Source organism: Trichoplusia ni, unplaced genomic scaffold (assembly GCF_003590095.1).
Source record: "Trichoplusia ni isolate ovarian cell line Hi5 unplaced genomic scaffold, tn1 tig00002984, whole genome shotgun sequence".
Lineage (NCBI taxonomy): Eukaryota > Metazoa > Arthropoda > Insecta > Lepidoptera > Noctuidae > Trichoplusia > Trichoplusia ni.
In genome coordinates, this window is record NW_020800313.1 from 34,661 (window position 1) to 55,682 (window position 21,022).

A 21,022-nucleotide genomic window follows, 5' to 3' on the forward strand; every position below is an offset into this window, starting at 1 on the left:
AGTACATAGCTACATAAGTACTCAAACACAAATTCCCCGAACGAATACGCAAATAAACGGAGTTACGTAAACATTTTTACTATAACTCAACACTGATTGATCAAAAACATCGTTTAAATTAGGTACCTATGCCCTAAATAAATCTTCGTCCTATATATCAGTCTAACGAAACAGCGATGAAAAGCATACCATGCGGAACGTCGGCGCGTGATATATTTTTATGGCTGAACCGTGAAGATTCAAGAGAATCATAAAATACATAAAAGAACAGATAGCTTACGTATTGGGTGAGTAATGAACTACCTTTTGGGTCCGAGTCATTTGACTGCCATTACAAATGTAAACAAACTTTAATTGTGCCGTAAAAATACTTTTATTGCTTTTTTAGTATGAAAAATAAAGATAACGAGTTCGGTATTGTAATTTAATTCTGCATTTTATGCAAAACGAATTCTTTGTACAGAATCTATAAAAAAAAATAACAATATTTCTAACATTTCTGTTCATGACAGTACGCGTAATTCAGTTAACTTTTTGTTCGGGTTATTAGGTAGTGTAAGAACTCTGCGACGACATTTCATTGCGATAATAATGTGGTCCTTTTAATGTTTTGCATTAATGCTGTTGTTCACTTTGCTTTTCTACTGATTTACACGTTTATAGCAGAGACAAAAAAACGCGAAAATTGGCGTGTAACTGCCAAAACTCATGCCAACGATAGAATTTATTAAATTCGTGTACCAACCTATATCGTCCCACTGCTGGGCAAAGACCTCTTTCGGGATATGGATCTGGATGAAGGGTTGGTGATTTCAGATTCTATTGTTTTTAATCTAGGTCTCCTCACCATGTTTTAATTCCCCGTTTGTCAGTGGTGTCTTAGAATATTTAAGAAAGTTGGTACATAGAAAAGCCAGACTTTCAAGAAAATTAATATAAAGGTAACTTCAAGAGAAGGCAAGCAGGTGCTCATGTCAATTACTTAAGTTAGGTTTTTTTTCGGATACGTACACTTATACTAGCTGTTTTAGCAAACGTCATACAAATGAGTTATATGGAATAAAATTTCATGAGTATCGGTCGAGCAGTTTCAAAGGAGTTCATTTAAATACCGTGACATGAGAATTTCATACAGAGATGTTTTGAGTGAATTTTGAAGTGGATAAAAACTAGGTCAGAATTGACGCCATAAGTCTTGCTCTGGTGAGGTAAAAGCACAGCAGTTGGAAGTTTCGAGATTTACTTTGCACTTCGTTCCGGAACTACCCGTTTAATCCAAGAATTTCTTAGTGGATAGCTACTACTTAATTAAAAAGTCAAGTGATTAACTTTGCCTTTACTGCATATTAAAGTTGTTTACAGTAGAACGATCAGAGCAAATCATTATAACATTACTTTTTATGTTAAACCTTAGATCTGAGTAGTTTTCAGTGTTTTTTAATTGACTCGGACACTCAGAGCAAGAAATGCTTGTAGGGAATCATTTTAACATACAAGATTATTGATATTAATTACATTAGGCTTATCCTGCAAAATTGTCATGCGTTGATCTTTTTTTTTTTAAGAAAACCTTCCTTAAAAATAATTAAAGTCATTATTTTTCTTTAGTTTCATGTGTTTATTGGTCAGTCATATTTTACACAGGTTAAGCACATATTATAAAAATGGTCTCAATTTTAAAGACGTGACAATTTTATTGGATACTCAGATCTGTCGTAAAGCTTTATGGTACATTTGCCTAAGGATCAAAGGATTGACTTTCCTGTTTGATAATAAAAGAATTTATACGTTTCTGGTAAAATTACGTGTTGAATTCGCAGACAACAGTCTGCCGCAAAGATTGTATGTAAAATAGCCGCGTTTTAAAATTATCAATGAAAAATAGAGAGTCGGACAAATCAAGAGTCAAATTTTTTGTGATTTTCATTCGGGTGCGCAAAGACACCTAGCATTCGTGGATGATGCAAGCGCTTGACCTATGCAGGAATCGAATCCGAGTTTCAGACAGTTTTTGGCGTGGTGTCTTTCATAAATCAGTTGGCTATACACGCATTCAAATTCGATTGACATTTCAGTTTATATGATGTATATGTATCAAAGGATGACTAATTAAAGCACAATAAAAATCTGCCTTAAATCGCGCATTTCAATTTTATATACTTTTCATATGTAACTACCATGAATAGTATCCATGACCTTACAAAGCCAACACACTTCGAAATCCTTAGCTTTACATGCAAATCGCTTCGTTTCGCAAAGGTCATTGCGAAAAAAGGCAAAAATGGTGTAGACGTGCCCACTGCCCATGCCTCTGGGTGCGCCAACACGCGATATGACGACCGTCACAATGGATTTCCCATGACTCAACTGTTCCCAAGAAATTCGTAGTACAGACGTACCTACAATCCTACAATACTTATATTCATGCAGAATTGTTAAACTGTTTGCAAGAATCTGTCAGTCATACTAACCAATAATACTAGGTAGCTTATTATTGATGAACAGTAAAATCAACCCTATTCCTTTTGCTTAGAACGCAATGTCAAATAATAATATTAGAATTAATAGTTTTGACAGTACGTCTTATTATCTAAATATATTCGTTTAATATGCCTGTAAATACCACCGATTATATATTTCTACGTAATCAATCTAGGCAAAGTTAACTTTGTAAAAAGGCTGCACGTTTTCATATGTTACATACCGTACCTTTCAATTCGTTAATGACGTCACTATCCGATGACTGTAGCCTGTTGGGCCAGGATATTCGACAGCAGGCTAGGATTGGAGAAGGAGAGCCGAAGGTCAAGCTCAATGGCGTGACGTGGGAGAGGGTTTATGTCCAGCAATGAACTGATACGGGCTGATGATGATGAGGATATGATGACACTAGCCATAACATCACATCGGTTAATGTCGAGGCGAGTTTCGCATCATTCCACTCGTTTTTTTTTTATTTACTCAAAAAAAAACTTGTTTTGAATTTCAATCTGCCGGACGGACATTGAAAAAAACAATCAACGTCCCCATTGTTCTCCATCACAAAAACCTATGTACATTGTTTCAGATTATCTCGTTGCAAATCATCACAGCCTTGAACTCTTACAATAAACATTAACATACATTTACATTCAGGCCTACACTGTCCAGTTGTATACGAAAAGAGGACAAATAGCTACGTGACGTCACACTGCGGACAAAATAACTATCGCTATGTCCAGTACACACAAAATGGAAATAAAACGGGCATCGAAATAGGTATTTAATGAACGATGCAAAATAAATATAAGCGTTTTAATTTAAGCCTAAAATATCTGCGTGTCTTTTCGTCAGCAACTACTCGAATACGATTGAAATGGTTTCATATAATAAAAATTGAATACGTAAATATATTAGACTGAAAAAAGTGGTACTTATAAACAACGTGAATGATGATATGCTAAAGAAAGGATAGAAGAGAGAGAGACAAAGACAGTAACATGACTGAATCAGATAAACACGTTATATTGTACCATTAAATAAAAGGGAACGAGACAAAAAGTAGAGATATTAATATATCAAAATGTTTAAAAATCTATGTTTATTTCTATATCAATGTCATATGTATGATCTACAAATTAAGTAGACATGGTTGACCCATTAATGTTAATAAGGCATACCATTACTTTCAGTTTGACATGAACTTCGTTCCACACAGCCAAAACGAAACAAGTAAACATTTTCCTAGACTTAATAAAGTTTTTATCGGAAAGGTCAAGAGCCTTAAAAAGACCTAGTTTATGATTCTGTAATAATCGGTCTGTTAATTCACTAATACTCGGCATCACGGCATAGTTCGGTGACCACCAGCGCCCGTCACGCCATTTCCTTAGTTGGACACCATGACTGATCGCCAACCGTTCCGATCGATTTGCATTCGATCAGAAAATACGTTTTAGGGAGCGTATTTTCGAAGGTTGAGAATTTTAAGCATTATTAAAGAAATTAGATTAAGACATAACAAAAGACTATACTTTAATATTAGTTACTAAAATACTGACTACTGGTAAGAGTACAGAAGTGAGACGGTTCTCTACAACACTGACAATGATGATGCTTTAAAAGGTGTTGCTAGGCCCGTTGAAATTGGAATTTATGAGAAAATTTTATATAAAAGCCGAGCTCCAAACTTGACCCAATAAACAAATATAAGGCATAAGAAAATTGAAACGATAATGATGACATAAATGAATTAGCAACAAATTAAAAAGTTCCAAACTCTATTTTAATTTCACGTTACATTTGCTGCTAAGTTATCGATTTTATAACATTACATTCATTTATTATTTGTGAAGGGCACAGTGCACTAGCGTTTGTTTGTGTAACATAAATTCGCTTAATTCATACATTTCTTTCGACTTGTAGACATACCAACGTAGGTTGAGTGCAAAAACCTTAGTACATTATATAAGACAGATAAATTTATATGAGACATTCAGCTTACTAAAAGAGATCGTAGTATGAAAACGTACGCATTAAATTAAAGACGACTCGTGCTAAACTATGCATAAAAAAAGTGACGTGACGTGTGACGGATTTTTTTATCCAACGCCGATAAAGAAGTTTCACTTCAACAATTCTTTGAATCATTTCTGTCAACTTTTCCTGTGTACAAAAGCACAAAAAACACTTTTTTGTTTAGTTTAGTGTGACTTTACTGTTCATGAAAACCTTAGTCATGTACTTTTCATATGACTAGAGATTTTATCGTCAACCTTTTTCAATCTAAGTCACTATAACCGGAACAATTGATAACAGATAAACATTTGAACAATACACAGAAATGTCATAACACCATTTCATACTTTAGATAATTGTCCATTTACGAAAACACTAAAATGCAGTTAGAAATACGTTATCAGATTAAACGACCGTGGTCGGTGAGGCCTGCTCAGCTAAATTTTGTAATTGGTTTCTCAATAACGCTTGCGAAACTTCGTCTTATTTTGCTGTTTTTTAATGTTCAGGCGGAACTTTTTATTCGCTGTAAAATTGACCCTCCGTCGCATTTTGCGGTTAACTTATTACGAGTCCATTAAAAATTTGAAGGAGGCGCGAGAAAGTGGTTAATATTTTTGCTTACATTTTTTATTTAAAGAAAAATGTATTTTTTAAGGTTGGCTCAGTAAATTACAGTGTATTTGATTAATGAAAAATGTAAATCAGGACCTTGAATTCGAAATTAGTTACTTAACATAAAATTTTGCAATATTAAATAGCTTTGAGCTATTTTGGATGTAAGAAGTAGGTATAACTATTACTATTATAAAACTATACGAGTTTTCACAAACAAACCCTTTAAAATGAAGCATCGTCATCAAAACCACGCACCTCATTTCATCATGGACCCTCAAATTCCGGACGCGGCAAAAACTAACATTTCATTAAAGTAACTTAAGTACAAAAAGGGTCGCGTCCCAACGATAACAAAGCCAGTGTAAACAAAGGTGCACTGATTGAATGAGACTATTTTAGAAGCACTAGTGAGGAAATAGGCCAATAACAGCCGAGACTAGACTATAAATACTGCAGTGTCAAGGCAGACCGTTGACGCCGGCTTTCCCTCTCAGCCCGCTATAAATATGTGCAGCTTTTATTTGCACTATGGAGATTTAATTAACATCTGTGATTGGATGGAAATGTTTCTAGGTTTGCAAGTTGCGGTTGTAGTTTTTGAATGGGATTGGATAAGTTAGTTTTATTATAGACTTACTGGTAAATGGAGTTGCAAAGAATGCAGAAAATACACAATAATATTGGATATCTGAGTAGTAGAATTATGATAAAGAAGTTGTATACCTTCGTTGATATACAAACTCTAAAGATCAAAAAACTCTTTAAAAATCTTACATAACAAAAGAACATGACGGATACAGAAATGCCATTCATTATTTTAATATAAATTTCACAACAGCAACAAGAAGCAAAAGCACCCACATGATTTATATTATTTAAAAAATTCTAAAAAAAAGTAACCCTACGTTCCAATAAAATGCTGTCGAAGACGCGTGGCTTCTTATCGAGTCTGATTGAGGTCTCAAAGCATTTGAACCAGAGGACAGAATGGACGTTGCTTCGAAATTATTCTAAGAAATGCAGCGGCGATTGCAGTAAAGCTTTCGTAGATATAGCTCCTGACGCTGATAAAATTTGTCCCCAAACTAGCGGTAAAATGAAGAAGAAGAAGGAAGGGATCTTACACAAGATCAAACTGAAGGTGATTGAAGGCGGCACGAACTTTGGAAGTAAGTTCGATGTCTTATACTTTACTCTTCTTTCATGATGTTCCACTTTTGTTTGAGGTTTGAGCGCGGACCTAACTTTATTTATCTTATGAGAACAGCTTAAGCAAATAGAAACTGAAATCTGTGTTCAATTGTAAATTTTAAACCTCACCACGACCGTCGTCGGCTTGCATTAGCTTGATATTTAAACGGTGATGAGCAAAATTACACTCATAAATTACAGCATATTGTATCTGTTTTTCGACTTCACTTCACTTAGATATCTAAATCCTCACGTGTAGACCCATGATAGGCTTTCTATATCATAAAGCTTTCTATTACCAATCCCAGCGCCATTTCGGCGTCTCGAATGCAAGCCGAAAGTGTGCGAGGAGAAATCTCCGCCGAAGGCGCTGCCACCACCGAAAAAGAAATCGACTCCGATGCCGGCGCCTCGGCCTGGTGTCCAGGTATCAGTGCTTGGCGCAGACACGGCCATAGGCCAGTATGTCGCGCTTCTGCTCAAGCAATGTTCCTGTATTAAAAAGTGAGTTTATTCTGACATGGCGTTAAGTAGCAGGTATTTTTTTAGAACTTTGTCGCTATGAAAACACCGTTATATAAATAACAAAAAAAAATATCTAAGACCCAAAAACATTAATTAGTTGTTGTTACAACTTAAAGCTACGAATCGGTATTTAGAAGACTAGTCAGTCAGCCATGGGATCTTCTTTTAGTCGGTTTTAGACAGTAGTTTTATTACGTTACTAATCACAGACATTGTTTTCTAGAAAATTAGTTGACAGAATTTGTATGGTATTATGGAACAAAAAAAATTTAGAAATAACCATCATAATAATAATGAATCAAGAGGATGTGTAGGATGTTTTGTCATTCCATTGATCTCATATATATCTGACATACAACGACGTTATGGCCGTAGAGAATAACAAATTGATTTATTTAATTATATTCCGCAGAACCAGATTTTGTAGATCCACAAACAATTTTCCGGCCTTTGTTAATTTCTAAACTCACAAAAGCAAACTTAATTGTTTCCATGAACCGCATAAATACTCATTTAAATAAGTACGAAGTCTATTGTTTTCTCGTTCGGATTGACCTCATTGGTCGTTCCTCACTTTTACGCTTACAAGATAACCTTTCCGTTATATTATGTGTAATGAAACGGGTTATTTAATTACGGTAATTTCGTTTTTAGGCTATTTTTAACTAACCCCGTTAGGGTCGGCCTACTTACTGACGATAACTCCAAGATAGATTGTGATAAGTATAAAACAACTAAAAAATTAATTAGTCATTTAAATATAATTGAGCCTCATGAAAGTTGCCTTAAAACTATACTTAGATACCACATTTAGCTCTTTTATCATTTGATCTATCTACTACCATTTTAAAAAACAAATAAACAAAACCAAACTTCATGTTGCTTCAATAAAAAAATTGATTATGTGATTTCTAACTTGATCGTCGGTCAATCAAAACGTTGGTTATCACAGGTTAACTGCTATCAAACTTCTGACAAATATCTTCGTTCAAACGCCACTCAGACAAAACAGTTTACGGGCGACTGGTCAGTTGGCTGTTACGTCACCAACCCTCATGACCTGCACAGGGTAGAGTGAACAGAAGGCTATGTTATTATTTTCATTATTACATGTAAAAATGGTGGAAATAATATAACTATTACGATCTCGCAAATTCCTCTTATAATTCTTACATTATTATTTAGAAGCTACATACATTTTCTAAGAACTAAATAAGTAAAAAAATATTGAAAGTAAATACTTCGAAAAATAAAAAATATCATCGCACAAGGATGATTCGGAGGTCCATACTAAAAATAAAAATTTCGCAAAAATTTCCTAAGATTTCTAAGGCCAATATTTGCAGGCACTTTAAGTTATGTAAGAAAAATTATGTTCCAGACATAAAAAATAAAAAAATAACATTTAACCGTGTGTGATGTCTCGTATGCAACAAAACTAGCGTATTACGATTTAGTTTCTCGTAGGAGTCGTACGCGACATAAAATATTATTCCAACATTGTTCGTAGTGTACCTTTTGCATGTACCTATTCAGTGTATACACGGTTCATGAAATCGCCGGCCCACGGGGACCGTTCGTCTCGCCGATGTCACAACATGACTTTATGCGCAACGGCCCGCCTGCTTTGAATTTATCGCTCGGCTATCGGATTTCGATCCCAATGCTGGGGACTGACAGTTTTACAATTTAAGTAATGATGATGAGTTTGCAGTGGTTTTTATTGCAATTTTATCCGTAAATGTACTGGAACCTTTTGGTGCTGAAATTAATTTTAATGCTCTGCGGGATAAATCTGGTTCTGGAATGGGCACTCTACTATCTGCAATTCAAAGGCTGATTATGTGTGTATCTTATTAGGTTAACCGGAGCATTTTGATTTGAACTATTCAAGTGTAATTGACAATATTGAAATATTAAATACAATTTTTGTCCAAACCATTTTCGTGAAAAGTTCACTAGGTACGCTTTACTTGCGCACATAATAGAACTTGATTTAATATACAACATAATACATGCTTATGTAAATTGAATAAGGTTGTTATACAAATGACATGAACGCGATTTTCTAACGAACATTATTGTGAAGAAACAAAGACAAAATGGCGTCGTTTTATATTCTACCGTATAGGAAATTACAGGGGAGGACGACAGCTACAATTTGACGGCTCAATTGGCACCTTGCTTTGAAATAGAAGAATTTGAATAGTATGACGCAAACGTTGCAAAGAATGCCCGAGAAACGTCCTTGTTTCGAAGATTGCACTGACATAGGACACGAAAAATATAAGAAAGACTTACCAAGTAAATACTTTTTTTTGTAAATGAGGAAGTGCATTTTTTATACGGCATTGACGAAACGGACGGAAGGCGAGATCCATATCATAAGACATTCTGAAGTTTATTACGTAAACAGTACAATTTAAATTTGCTGCATTCACTCAGCATTTGCAAAAAAAAAACAAAGTTTTAAGAGTAACATGCCATTGGGAAAGAAACAAGATTATCAATCAAGACTTAACTTCCAAAAACCAATACCATAGCAAAGTAATAGACAAATGGAGAGATTCGTCGTTATCCACAATAAAGCAAAGAGTCATAATACTGTAATAGAAAACAGACATCATTTTTAATACATATAAAGTGAATAGTTGAAGCGTTTCTGTAGTGTTTAATGGGCGTCTCGTAAATAAGGGACGTACGGTCCACGGCTCTCGAGTCCGGTCCTATGGGAGCAGTCCCTTCGCCTCGGACACTCACACTTTATTACTCAAACCAGATACAGCCGATTTAATGTTAAATGTACGTATAAATGATATTGTATGTGATTTTATAAAAAGCGGATGGTTTTTTGTACTGTGGCACTGTCGTAGTGTGAGGTAACAATAGTCATTTCATGTTAAAGTTAATTGAGGAAATGTCATTGTCAAGTACTGTGCCCTAAAGGACAAGTTCCTAATAGAAAGATTTGCTCAAATACGCGGGAAAAAGTAAACCTAATTTATATTTTCCAAACATTTTAGCTTTTTTCAACAGCTGACCAGCAAGTAGCCACAATGCGGACTGGGTCGTTTCTTAAGTAATCTTTTTGCGACATAACAGAAGAACTGGGTACACGTAATTGAACAAAAAAGCAATATATGTACTAAGCTCCCTGCATTTGAAATAACCTACTGAAAAAAGTAACTGAACTGCTTACTAAACTAAAACTAAACTAACTGTACGTAACTGAACGGTATACGGAGTGACTTGCTCCAAATGAATGCCGTCCACTGTAATAATCAGAGGCTAATAAACATGCACTCAGTATCATTGTGACCATCACACATTCCCGCCACGAGCCGGCAATGAGCCAGGCATCCAGAAAGCACACATCAAAGTTTTAGTAGGCCTAAGACATGCTATTATGTGGATCATTCAGCCAATGTAATATAGGAGCCAAGATTTTACGAGGGAACCGTGACTACAGAAATCTTTATCGCAGCATTTTTATTGCGGGAAAACTGAGTTTTTACTTCCATTTTGACGTATAGGTTTTTGTTTTTTTGATTAATGGTTTTCTGTAGAATTGAAGTACGTTATTGTTTGATTCCTTCCGCCTCTTATAAAATGAAGTCGCTTCTAAAGACATGTTTGGTTCATTAATCATTATATATAATATATATATATATATATATATATATATATATATAACTTTTATTTGCATTAGAGAATACGAAAATTAAAATTCAAAGCAAAAAGCTTCAAAGCTCGAACCGGGCCGTAACTCGAGCAAACACGATATTAATAATATCAAAGCGAATCAGAGTCGTCCAATTGAGAAATCCTTATTTAACCACCTGTATATAATTTCCCAGGCTTGTTCAGTTTCAAGAGAGTTTACTCTTCTTTTATAAGCAAAGGAAACCGAGGCTCGGGGAACGTCCGTTATTTGCTTTAAGTAGCGCACTCCTTTTGACGCAGTACTTTTAATTAACGTGAACGGCAAAAGTCTCCCTGAGTACATGATGCCCTGGTACTTTCTGTACGTCAAGGATAGTTTAGCAGTGGTTTGCAGCACTATGTTTTTAGTTTGTATTATTTAGATATAACTTACGACGGGGCATCATCGAAGTTAAAGGGAAAATATTTCATAAGTTTCAAAACTAATTGCCGTTTGAAAAAATTGTCTTGATACCTGCAAAAAAGGACTAATTTCTGCAATGCCTGTTTTATGCGCCCTTAAATCATGTGGAATCGATGTGGCTCAGTACGCCGTCTGTAGCGACGTTTTGCCTTCACAACGACCGCAATACTGTTTTAAGAGGGCATAGTACCGGCATTGAGGAAGAGAAAAACTGCTTTATACGTAGTTAGTGCGCTGTCACACTTTCACTACAACAATACTACCTTAAACTATTTGTAGGTTCTAGTTGTAGTTGCTTTAATTACGAATTTTTGTCATTAATAATTAATCAACTCCTCTTATCGCGGGCCGCTACTGGACATAGGTATTCCCCAAGTTGCAGTACAATACTCTATCCTCCGCTTTCCACATCCAATCCGTCCATCATCGATCTATCGGGCTACTAGAATCTTATCCCTATATACCATTTCTCCCAATTCATTTCCAGGTTACGTCTATACGAAGCCAAGGACTCTCAGGGTTGTAACCGCGACCTGTGCTCGGTCGTTCAAGACCTCCAGCATATCAATACGAACTGTCTCGTGCAAGCCTTCAGCTGTGCCTGCTATGAGCTAGAACGATGCTTACAGGTTATTGGATTTTGTACCTTATTATTTGTGCAGTAATGATGAATTTTACTTTTTTTATATTTAGAAGAAAGACGTATTAGTTGTAGTATAAGAATTTGACAAAGATTAGAAACATATCACTTAGTTCGTTTTCAGTAGCAATTTTCAAAATAATTTTTGATCATTGCTAAATTTTCATTCTATACCCACTACATTTTATTAAGGGGTCTACAAACACCTTACTATATAAAACTGTTCTTATATACTAAAATTTCTATCTTAATATGAAAATTCATAACAAAATTATTAATACTGAAACACAATTTTGAACAAAAACAAGAGGTCACAGAGTATCAAAATTCAGTTGTCAAGTTGTGCTAAAATTTCAAACATTTGCATATCGTGAGGCACAGGCAACCCGCCGTACAGCCAGCGTCAAACTGAGAGAGAAGTTGGCTTGTTTTGCTGGTAACTTCATCCATCGAATTCACTTGGTAAACTGAGATACGTGCCTATTGCAAACAAGAAATAATTTACGTAATACTATATATTACCTAAGTGTTTATTTTTGTGATTTATGATAATGTTAAACGTTGAGATATTGATATTTTTAACGCAACTTTTTCAAGACTTACTCTTTAAGTATTATAAGCTATATTCTTACCTAGTCTTTTTACTGTGATTTATTTTAAAACTTGTAACAAAACATGATTTCCTATAAACCAACAGTATTTAATGATCCCATCAAAAAACCGGTATTTTTACTTAGTAATAGGTGCAAGTAAGACAAAAAACGTAGTACACGACTAGTAATAATGGTCAGTATATAAATTCCAGTCAAACAAAAGCAAAAAAACATATTTGCTATGAACTTCTACAAAATATGAAAGCTTGCGCAATTAGAAGTATGAACATTGAACTTTTAATTACAGTTTGTTCCACGCAGTCTGGCGGAACAAGTTTCCATTCCTCTCATACTTCAGCCGGACCTCCCAGCTTGGCCTGAAGGGTTTGCGAACTGAGGCAGGCAAATAAACTGAGTATTTCAAGTTGTAGGAATCAAAATTGTTTTAGTAAACTGTTGTTTTTGAAGAGAGTTCTGTTAGGGATTAAATTGATCGGAAGATATTACGTACTATATTTATAACGCGATTCAGATCTATAAGTAAGAATTGAATTATTATTTCAAGAAGTAATTGCATTCGTATTCAAAGTTTAAACTTTTATCAAAATTCACTAAAACAAATAGACAAAGTAAATGAACAGAAATTATTTTATATTTAAATTGGATTAAATCTAAAAATACAAGCACAAAACAAAAAACAATCAACGTAACACGAACACAACAATTAAGAAACATCTCGGCCGCAGAGTAGAATAAAAACAAACCAATCTCGAGCAATTCTAGCGGTCGGATCAATGGTACAAGGGTATATTTTTTATTCGTTTTCTTTCGCTTTCACCCATGCATGGTATTCGCGAGTGGGACTGGGGTGGCGTTGACCCCACCTTGCCAATCAATAGCATTCGACCCACTACACCGATTATACTATTCTTTACTTTTATGTTGATTTTTAATGAATAGCTAGCTACTATGACAATAGAATGAGTATTTTTTTAAACGAGTGTATCTTTTGCTATTGTACTCTGTGACATTATTACAATGGTTATAAGTTTTGACAAAACATATTATTTTTTTAACAGACGAAAAAAGGCGATTTTTCGAGTCCACCAGTATGATCTTTTTCACGTTTATGAATAATATTTTGAACTGTTCAAAGAATACGATTCTCGTTTTTTTAACATATAAAATACATCTGGCTTCAATATAATACCGAATTGAACTCACTAGTCATCATAAACAAGCGATTAAAACGAAGTCATTTACTACCTCAAAAACTTAAGCAGTAATAACGTTTCGAAAACCATTTGAAACACAAAAATATGTGTTACACAAATAACTGCTTCCAATTGAACTTTAAAGGAGTTCAATCAATGAATTGAATTAGAACAAAAGATCACCGATCGATACAGCGCTTAAATTACTTACTAGAAGAGTCAAGACTAATGTATGTACACACATATACACACATGTAATCCTATACACACACTTTACTCCCCATAGGAACAGCACTTGAAAACTCTGCAATGCAAACAACATAAATATAAATTCCACTTCAACCATATGTCAAGTTATCTGCAATACGGAAAACGTAGGTTTTCCCGGGCGTGGGAAATTCTTGTTATAATCTAGCTCATATGAAATATTACTGATGTGCTATATATTAGACGTCTTCTTAAGTTATCTAAATTTTATATTTACTAAAGAGATAATAGATAAGAATAAAGATAAAGATTTATCGAAAATTTTAATAAATTGAAAATTTTAAGTACTAGTAGCCAAAAACGTGGTATTTACTACCTACTTATTTACATTTAAGCAAATAGAAAGAGGTTTTCTGCAACAACATTTGCAACAGTATACAAAGGTTTCCAATAAAAAATATTGTAACTCAATAAAAAAAACAATTAAATTATTCTATTTTATAACTCATTCATTTGTGTTTGCATTACCTCCAAGCGTAATCCCTTCCATAATCTCATTAAGCTTGCTCTTTTTCTGTTAATTCATCCCACATCACTTGTCCACCCTAATCCTTACCTTCCTCGCTTCCCTCAGAACACTGATATAGTCCTTATGTTGGAGAGCGGCTATCTCAACGTGGACATGCCGTTTGAGAAGAGGTTTCAGTACCAAGCGCCGATCGTCAAGTGTTATGCTGATGCTATCGCCAACGAGTGTCCGAAAGCGTTCATCATCGTGTGCGCGACGCCTATCGATTGTATGGTGCCATTGATAGCCGAGGTACTACTTTTTTTTAACAGCCGACTCTGTTCGGATATCGTGAATTGAGTTTTCTTCTTTTTTTTGTTAAATACGTCTTGATTCTAATAGAAAAGTAGGCAGTAAATGTTAGAATGTAAAAACAAAGTCAGGTTACTTAGACTTTAATGGAAAAATGAGTTGTCTGTGACACAATAAACAGGATATAAACATTGGGAAAAAAGTCGAAAACTATGCTGGCGAAACTGCAAAGATCAACTAATTGATTTAATTATGATTGATTACAATCATTCCTCGATGCAGGATTTCGTATTTGTGAGCGTTTGAGTTCATTTTATTCGATTTTTCTAAGCTGCTTAGCTCCAATAACCTTATCAATGAATATCCTATATCTAAAATTATGAGGCATTGATGATTAAAGAACTTTCATAAATATAATTACGCGAAAAATATTATCATGCTTTTACTCTTGGAACCAGCCCCTCGCAGCGTACCAGCAACATTCACGCAATAAAAAGGAGCGGCCTATTTTTCACCAAAAACTAAACGATGTTATTTTGCGTTAATATCATGTGTAGGCAGTATAGTGTTCGTATCATTTTCCCAACTCAACTTCTCATACGAATTGTAGAAGACGCTTATTAACATTACTGTGCTACTTTTTATTAGCCCTATACTAAATTCTAATGGCAAGCTTTAGAGTCACCCTGCTGCAAGGGCTTCCTTGATCCCGGTTACAGGAGGCAAAATAGGGAACAATAGCAGGTTTTGGTCAGTTGAAGTCTGACACTCCCTTACACTCAACCCGAAGAGGAAGGAGTCATTTGATGATTTCTCATCCGACAAAAAAAGGATTTAGCGTCACGCCGAGCGCTCGCTGACCGTCGCGCGTCGACCCCGACACCAAATGTTTGTAGCACAGTCCTTGCAATCACCGCGACTGCAAAACGCTACCTATAACTACAAACATACTGAACCATCAGCGTCGACCGCCAGTATGAGGTCAGTCAAACTTAACATTAGTCAGCTTGGAAGAGCGCTCGGACTTAATAAAAAGATCAAGTAAAATTCAATGAGTCACGAATATAGATACATTAAGTTTTGCTGCTAGACACAGCCAAATGAAGATGTTTAAATTTGGCAAAACCGGTTATCATTCGGTATAAAGACCGCATCTATTATATATACTGTTTTTAATACCCTAAAGGTGACTTTTTATACATTAAAGCATGAGTAATACTACCTTCTTTTGTACTACCAGAAGTAAAGATACAACGCGATACTAAACTTTCAATTTACGCGCAAAACAATTTCGATCGATTTTCCTGCCTTTGACCTTTCAATTTGTATACAACGCAAAAAACGGGTCTTTCGAAATGTCAAGACGTTACGGATATCGATGTCCCTATTATTAGGCTCTGGTTCACAATAAAGGGTGTCTCAGGAAAATGTGACAAAAAAGTTGATCAAGGAAATGTCGAGTATTTTTAATGGGACACCTTTTATTTCATCATCGTGCATTTTAATTAAACGATCCATGTGCCAGAGAAAAGGTACGCATACGCAACAAATGCTTAAGGGCAATGAGGAAATATTACTCTAGATTTAAAAATGTAATGTACCTTAAATAAAGTGCAGACGCAAAACCAAGGCTATGAAAAATACACGATAGACAATTTTATATTCAGTTCTTTATTATTTGTATGACAAAGCCCAGACAGGTACAATTTAAGCCTCAAGGTCACTCTATCTCCGTGAAATCTCCAACTTTGTCATGTTTCTTAGACCGTTTAATGGCCATAAAATTACTATGTTATCTTGTGCTGCAGTTTTTGAACGGTATTAAACGTTTTATAGCTTGATAATGTCAGGGATAACAATTTACTGGTTGGGTATGAACCATTAAGATGGCTGATATAGATACTCGTAATCTGTTTCCGATCCGCAATCAATTAATGAGTCTTTTCCTGTGTTTAAAACACATCCATCACGTGTGTTTGAAGTCGTAGAAATATGAGTCTTAATTTCTTCTGATGCGAATCGTTTGATTTGACAATTTTTGTCAATGTTTGATTCTGAGATTTTTTATATCAGAGCTCATTGTCATGTATCTTAGGGAAAAAATAAGTGCTTATCAAGTATTGCAAAGACCAATAAAATGATTCATGAAACGATGACTCAGAAAGTTTCAGCCCATTTGCAAGAGACCTTCACCTATTTTCAACTAGAAACAAATAGAACAAGTATGAAATATCGAACAGTAGTCCTTCAAACTAAAGTGTTGTCCGTTTTGCCTCAAATAAATTCACGGAATAGCCAGTAGGCAAGTGATAAATATTGTAGAGCCTCCCTCGGGAGGGCGTTCTCAATCTCGAGTTGAATTGTGTTGTTCTCACAAATCCCATTTGTAACAACGGAGGAATTTGTCAAAGTACATTGGTACCGCGGTTTCATGATCTTTTTGAATTGCTCAGATTTTGATCTAAAGGTGACAGGTGCTAGAACCTTTTTGTATCTTTGTTTCAATTTGCAAATTATATAGGGAAAAAATTGGATAACATCTTTGTTCCTTTCATGCAGTTGACTAACTTAGTTGCAGGCTCATAAGTAAGCTAACCAACTGAAATGCTCAAAGTTTTTAGCGTGTTAAATGTCTAATCGTGAGGATTTCACATCTTACACTGTCTTTAAACTCTTAATTTGATTTAAAATTAACTGCCATTTTACCATTCGGTTTAATTCATTGGCAAATCTTATCACTAACATTGGCTAGTTCGAGAGCTATACCAACATTAGTTCATCAGCTAACAAAGTCCAATCAGTAACAGAAATCTTCTACCTAATATGGGCGTTATCTCCTCTTTTGACGATAATAGAACAATTACATTAATAAACGAAATTGTTTCTCTCTTCAACATAACCGTAATCCAGCTGTTTGTCATTCTCAGTAATTTTGGTGAGTCAATATTTATCGGGGGCCGAATATATATGTTGTTGTGTTCAACTTGTTTTTCTGAAGCTATTAGGTAAATAAACATTCGGATTGTACGCGTTCCGTCTGAGCGCACATTACCAAATAATCCACATAAACAAAATTCAATATTCGAAATTTCTTGAAACTCTCTTTTAGACCTATTGTAATTATGTACTCTATAATTAACTGCCCACTTTGATTTGACTACTAACGGCTTGAGCTGCGATTTTTTACATTCATTTTTTTATATCCCCTTTTAGATTCTTTTGCTGCACAAAGGTGAAGGGCCTTTCTCTTCCAGACTTCTCTATCTTTTGCGACTTCTGGTCAAGTGCGCTCCGAGTATAGTAGAGAACAAAAAAAAGGTTGTTCTAAGCGTCAATATAAAGTGAAATTAGTTTTTTACACCGTCTATACGAAAAGTCTCAAGGGCACAACTCCCTTTAGAAATTAGTTCTTTTTGTTTCGTTTCGCTAGCAACTGAAACCGTCTTGTGGAAAAACATTAAGAAATCTCGCAATATTGGAGAAGAGGCAGCAGTAAAATAGTTGCAAAGAACAAATAATGTAGACGTATTGGCAGTAATTGGTCTTTTTCGTCGGCATATCTAAGTATAGATTTGATTGCTAACGAATCGTGTTTTGTTTGATCATTAGTTCGTTTGTTTGTTAGTAACAGCCGTGAATGGAGCCGTAAGAACGTTCTTGTCACGCAACTTTATATATTTTATCGTTAATCAAATTTTTTTCTTATCATCACTTGGTCGTGTTCGGTTTTTGGGTCAAACAACATTGATTTTGTGAATTTTGCCGACACAGCAAGATTTAGGTTTGTTACCCAAATTCATATTTCAATTTTGTTTACATTTTCGAATATTGCTGAGCGCGTAAGGGGTTGCTATGTATTAATGAATAAATTAAATTTTGTCGCACTTAACTATCGGATAATCAGGATCGATATTAACTGAGAGATTGGATAAAGTGACTAAGCATTAGTTTGAAATAACATTATAATTGTACTTCCAATCAAATCTGGACCTGAATTCAGACAATCATTTCTCATATGAGCTTTATATAAACGTACCATCCTATCAAAATATTCTAGAAGGTCGTCTTTTTCCCCATCCTAACTCATTCCTTTCCCCGCAGACATTAAAAGAAACAGGCTGGTACGATCCAAAGAAGTTGCTAGGCTCGCTAGCGGTGCCGGAGATGCGCGCGAGCACGCTGGCTGCGCGTGCGCTGTGCCTGGAGCCGCGCTACACGAGGGTGCCCTGCGTCGGCGGCACGGAGGGAGAGTCACTAGTGCCTCTATTCTCTAAAGCTGTCGAATACTTCGACTTTGCTAAGGTAGCCATCAATATTAACCGCAAAAAAGATACATATTGGGTGAAAAAATGAAAAAGAAATTGGATGGCCAAAATGGGCAATTACAGAAATTCAAAACAACAATTTGGCCACTTAATAAGTCTACAGATTGTGCTAAAGACATTTGAATTGTATTTCTCTATAACTCCTATCCTATTAGAAGTATAAAAGAATCCGTACAGTGTCGATCAACGGGACACTCTACTATTGGAAGTAAATCCGATAAGCATGCGGATTAGCTTTTTTCACTTTGACAGTTTGCTCCTTAATCCTAATATTTACCATTCTCAGCACAATGCCATGATGATGACTGACGCGGTGAGGAATGCCCCAGTGGCTGTGGCGAGGAATGATGGCCCTTGCATGAGGGCTGGAGACCTCAGCGAGGCACATGCGCTGGCCGGCCTCGTGACGTCAGTCGCACATGCACTCCTGTGCAAGGACATTCCGAAAGTCACTGGCTTCGTGGAAACTGACTGTGGTCAAGTTATATCTCCAGCTAGGTTAATATCTTTGCTACTGTAATATTTATACTGTTAAGATTCTTCCGTCTTACCTTAGGTACTCGAAAAACAGCGCGGCCTAATTTTCGTTTCACGATGTTGTATTCGATAGATAATACACAAACTCAGCCTCTCAATCGTCGAGAATCTACTTACCTATTCTACGAAGGTTTAATTAACACTCATTTTGGAAGTTTTGTTTTTGTCAAAAAAGGTTTTATGTCATGATTGCGTAAAATGAGTTACGTAACAAGCAATCCAGCGCCTAAATACTGAGGGCCGTGGCGACTTGATTGATTGACTCATTTATCAACGCCCAGCCCTAAAGTTTGACGTTAAAGCGATTTTGTATGATGCTACCCATTTGCTAAACTTGAAACTTAGTGCTAAAATATTCAAATACCAAAGCTATGGAGTACCTAACTAATAAATAAGGCAAAATATTTTTCGTTTGTCAAATGATACTTATCTGTCGTTCATAAATTTAATTCGAGCCCGCATTCAGTTGCATGCTCACCTCACATCATGTAAATCGTGTATGCTCGTATAAAATTTAACATCTCAGTTGTGTATAACGGTTTTCATAAAATTTTATTGGAATTTTAAAATGTTACGTTTCGTAGTTTCCAAATCACGCCTATTTATCTTGTTCAGTGTTTAGTGCTATATGTTTGGAGGAATACAACGAGATCTTCTGCCTCCAGATACATCGCGAATACTGTGGAGATTGGCGGTAGTGGCATCGTTAAAAACCTTGGCCTTCCGAAGATGTCAGAATCGGAGACCACCATGGTTAATTTTGCTCTGACCGAGTTGGGTTACAAGCAGAGACTAGTCGAGGACTGGTATAGTAAATACTGCAGCTCCTCCAACAGATTTGACGCCTGTCAGTACCACTTCTTCACGCCGAAAACGTATGAAAGGTTCGAAGACTGTGCTTACAATAATATGTGACAATGTGGGTGTTATATTAAATTTCTGTGCATGTCTTGGTGATTGTAATTATTTTGTTAAATTATACAAGTGTATTGTTCTGATTAATAAAATATTGTTCGATCTGAACACGTTTTTCCTTACTATTATTGATATTATAGCACTATCGATCCTATAAGATCTATTGTAAACCTCAGTAACATTATCTCTTACTACTGAAAATGACTCAAAGTTTCAACAATGTTTGATGTTTAATCTTCATGACGCAGATTTCTCGCAATGGACGTGCTCCTAAACAATACCGGCGTTTGCAAGAAGCTCGGCATGCCAGGCAAGCTGAACAGTATAGAACTGGAGTTGTTGGACTATGCTCTAGGCCAAGTGGAATCCAACATAAAGATGAGCATGGAATGGTACGACGCACTCATTAAATCACAGGTCATTCAAGGTCAGATGACGGTGAAAAAAATGTTTCAGAAACCGAGGCACTACGATCGCCTGGACGCGTGTGCGAAACATTTGCAGTGACCGAACTTTTGGTGACCTTGTATTAGTCTGTAGGCAAACAGTCCATCGAACATGTTCATATTAACTTGTTTCCTGTCAGTCAAGGCTAGACTGGAAATGTGTTAAGCAAAGTCCACACTTGTCTCCTTAACCCTGGGCACACTCATAATTTACAGTTATCACGTGTGGAATGTATTGCGTTTGTAATACGTTTTTTGTTGCTGTCTGTGAAAAGTTACAGGTAATTTTATATAAAAGTGTAAACGAAAAAAATTGTAAAGTTGCAAAATGCGAAAATAAATAGAAGTGGACTTTCTTAGTACGTATT

At 35.6% G+C, this 21,022-nt stretch overlaps 2 protein-coding genes across 3 annotated transcripts in view; both read left to right on the plus strand.

Annotated features, from left to right (window-relative positions):
• Positions 1–21,022, plus strand: part of LOC113507633 (actin cytoskeleton-regulatory complex protein pan1) — a 70,699-nt gene that overhangs the window by 21,196 nt on the left and 28,481 nt on the right. The window lies entirely within an intron of this gene.
• LOC113507632 (malate dehydrogenase, mitochondrial-like) lies at positions 5–21,016 on the plus strand. Of its 2 annotated transcripts, none has more exons than XM_026890518.1 (7): positions 5–6,284; positions 6,615–6,810; positions 11,445–11,586; positions 14,246–14,431; positions 18,533–18,733; positions 19,043–19,254; positions 19,959–20,316. In XM_026890518.1, the coding sequence occupies exons 1-7, from the start codon at positions 6,032–6,034 to the stop codon at positions 20,206–20,208; spliced, it is 1,440 nt and encodes a 479-aa protein (XP_026746319.1). In that variant the 5' UTR covers positions 5–6,031; the 3' UTR covers positions 20,209–20,316. The 2 variants fall into 2 exon arrangements, with proteins under 2 accessions (XP_026746319.1, XP_026746318.1); XM_026890517.1 differs by lacking the exon at positions 19,959–20,316 and adding an exon at positions 20,457–21,016 and having other exon boundaries at positions 7–6,284.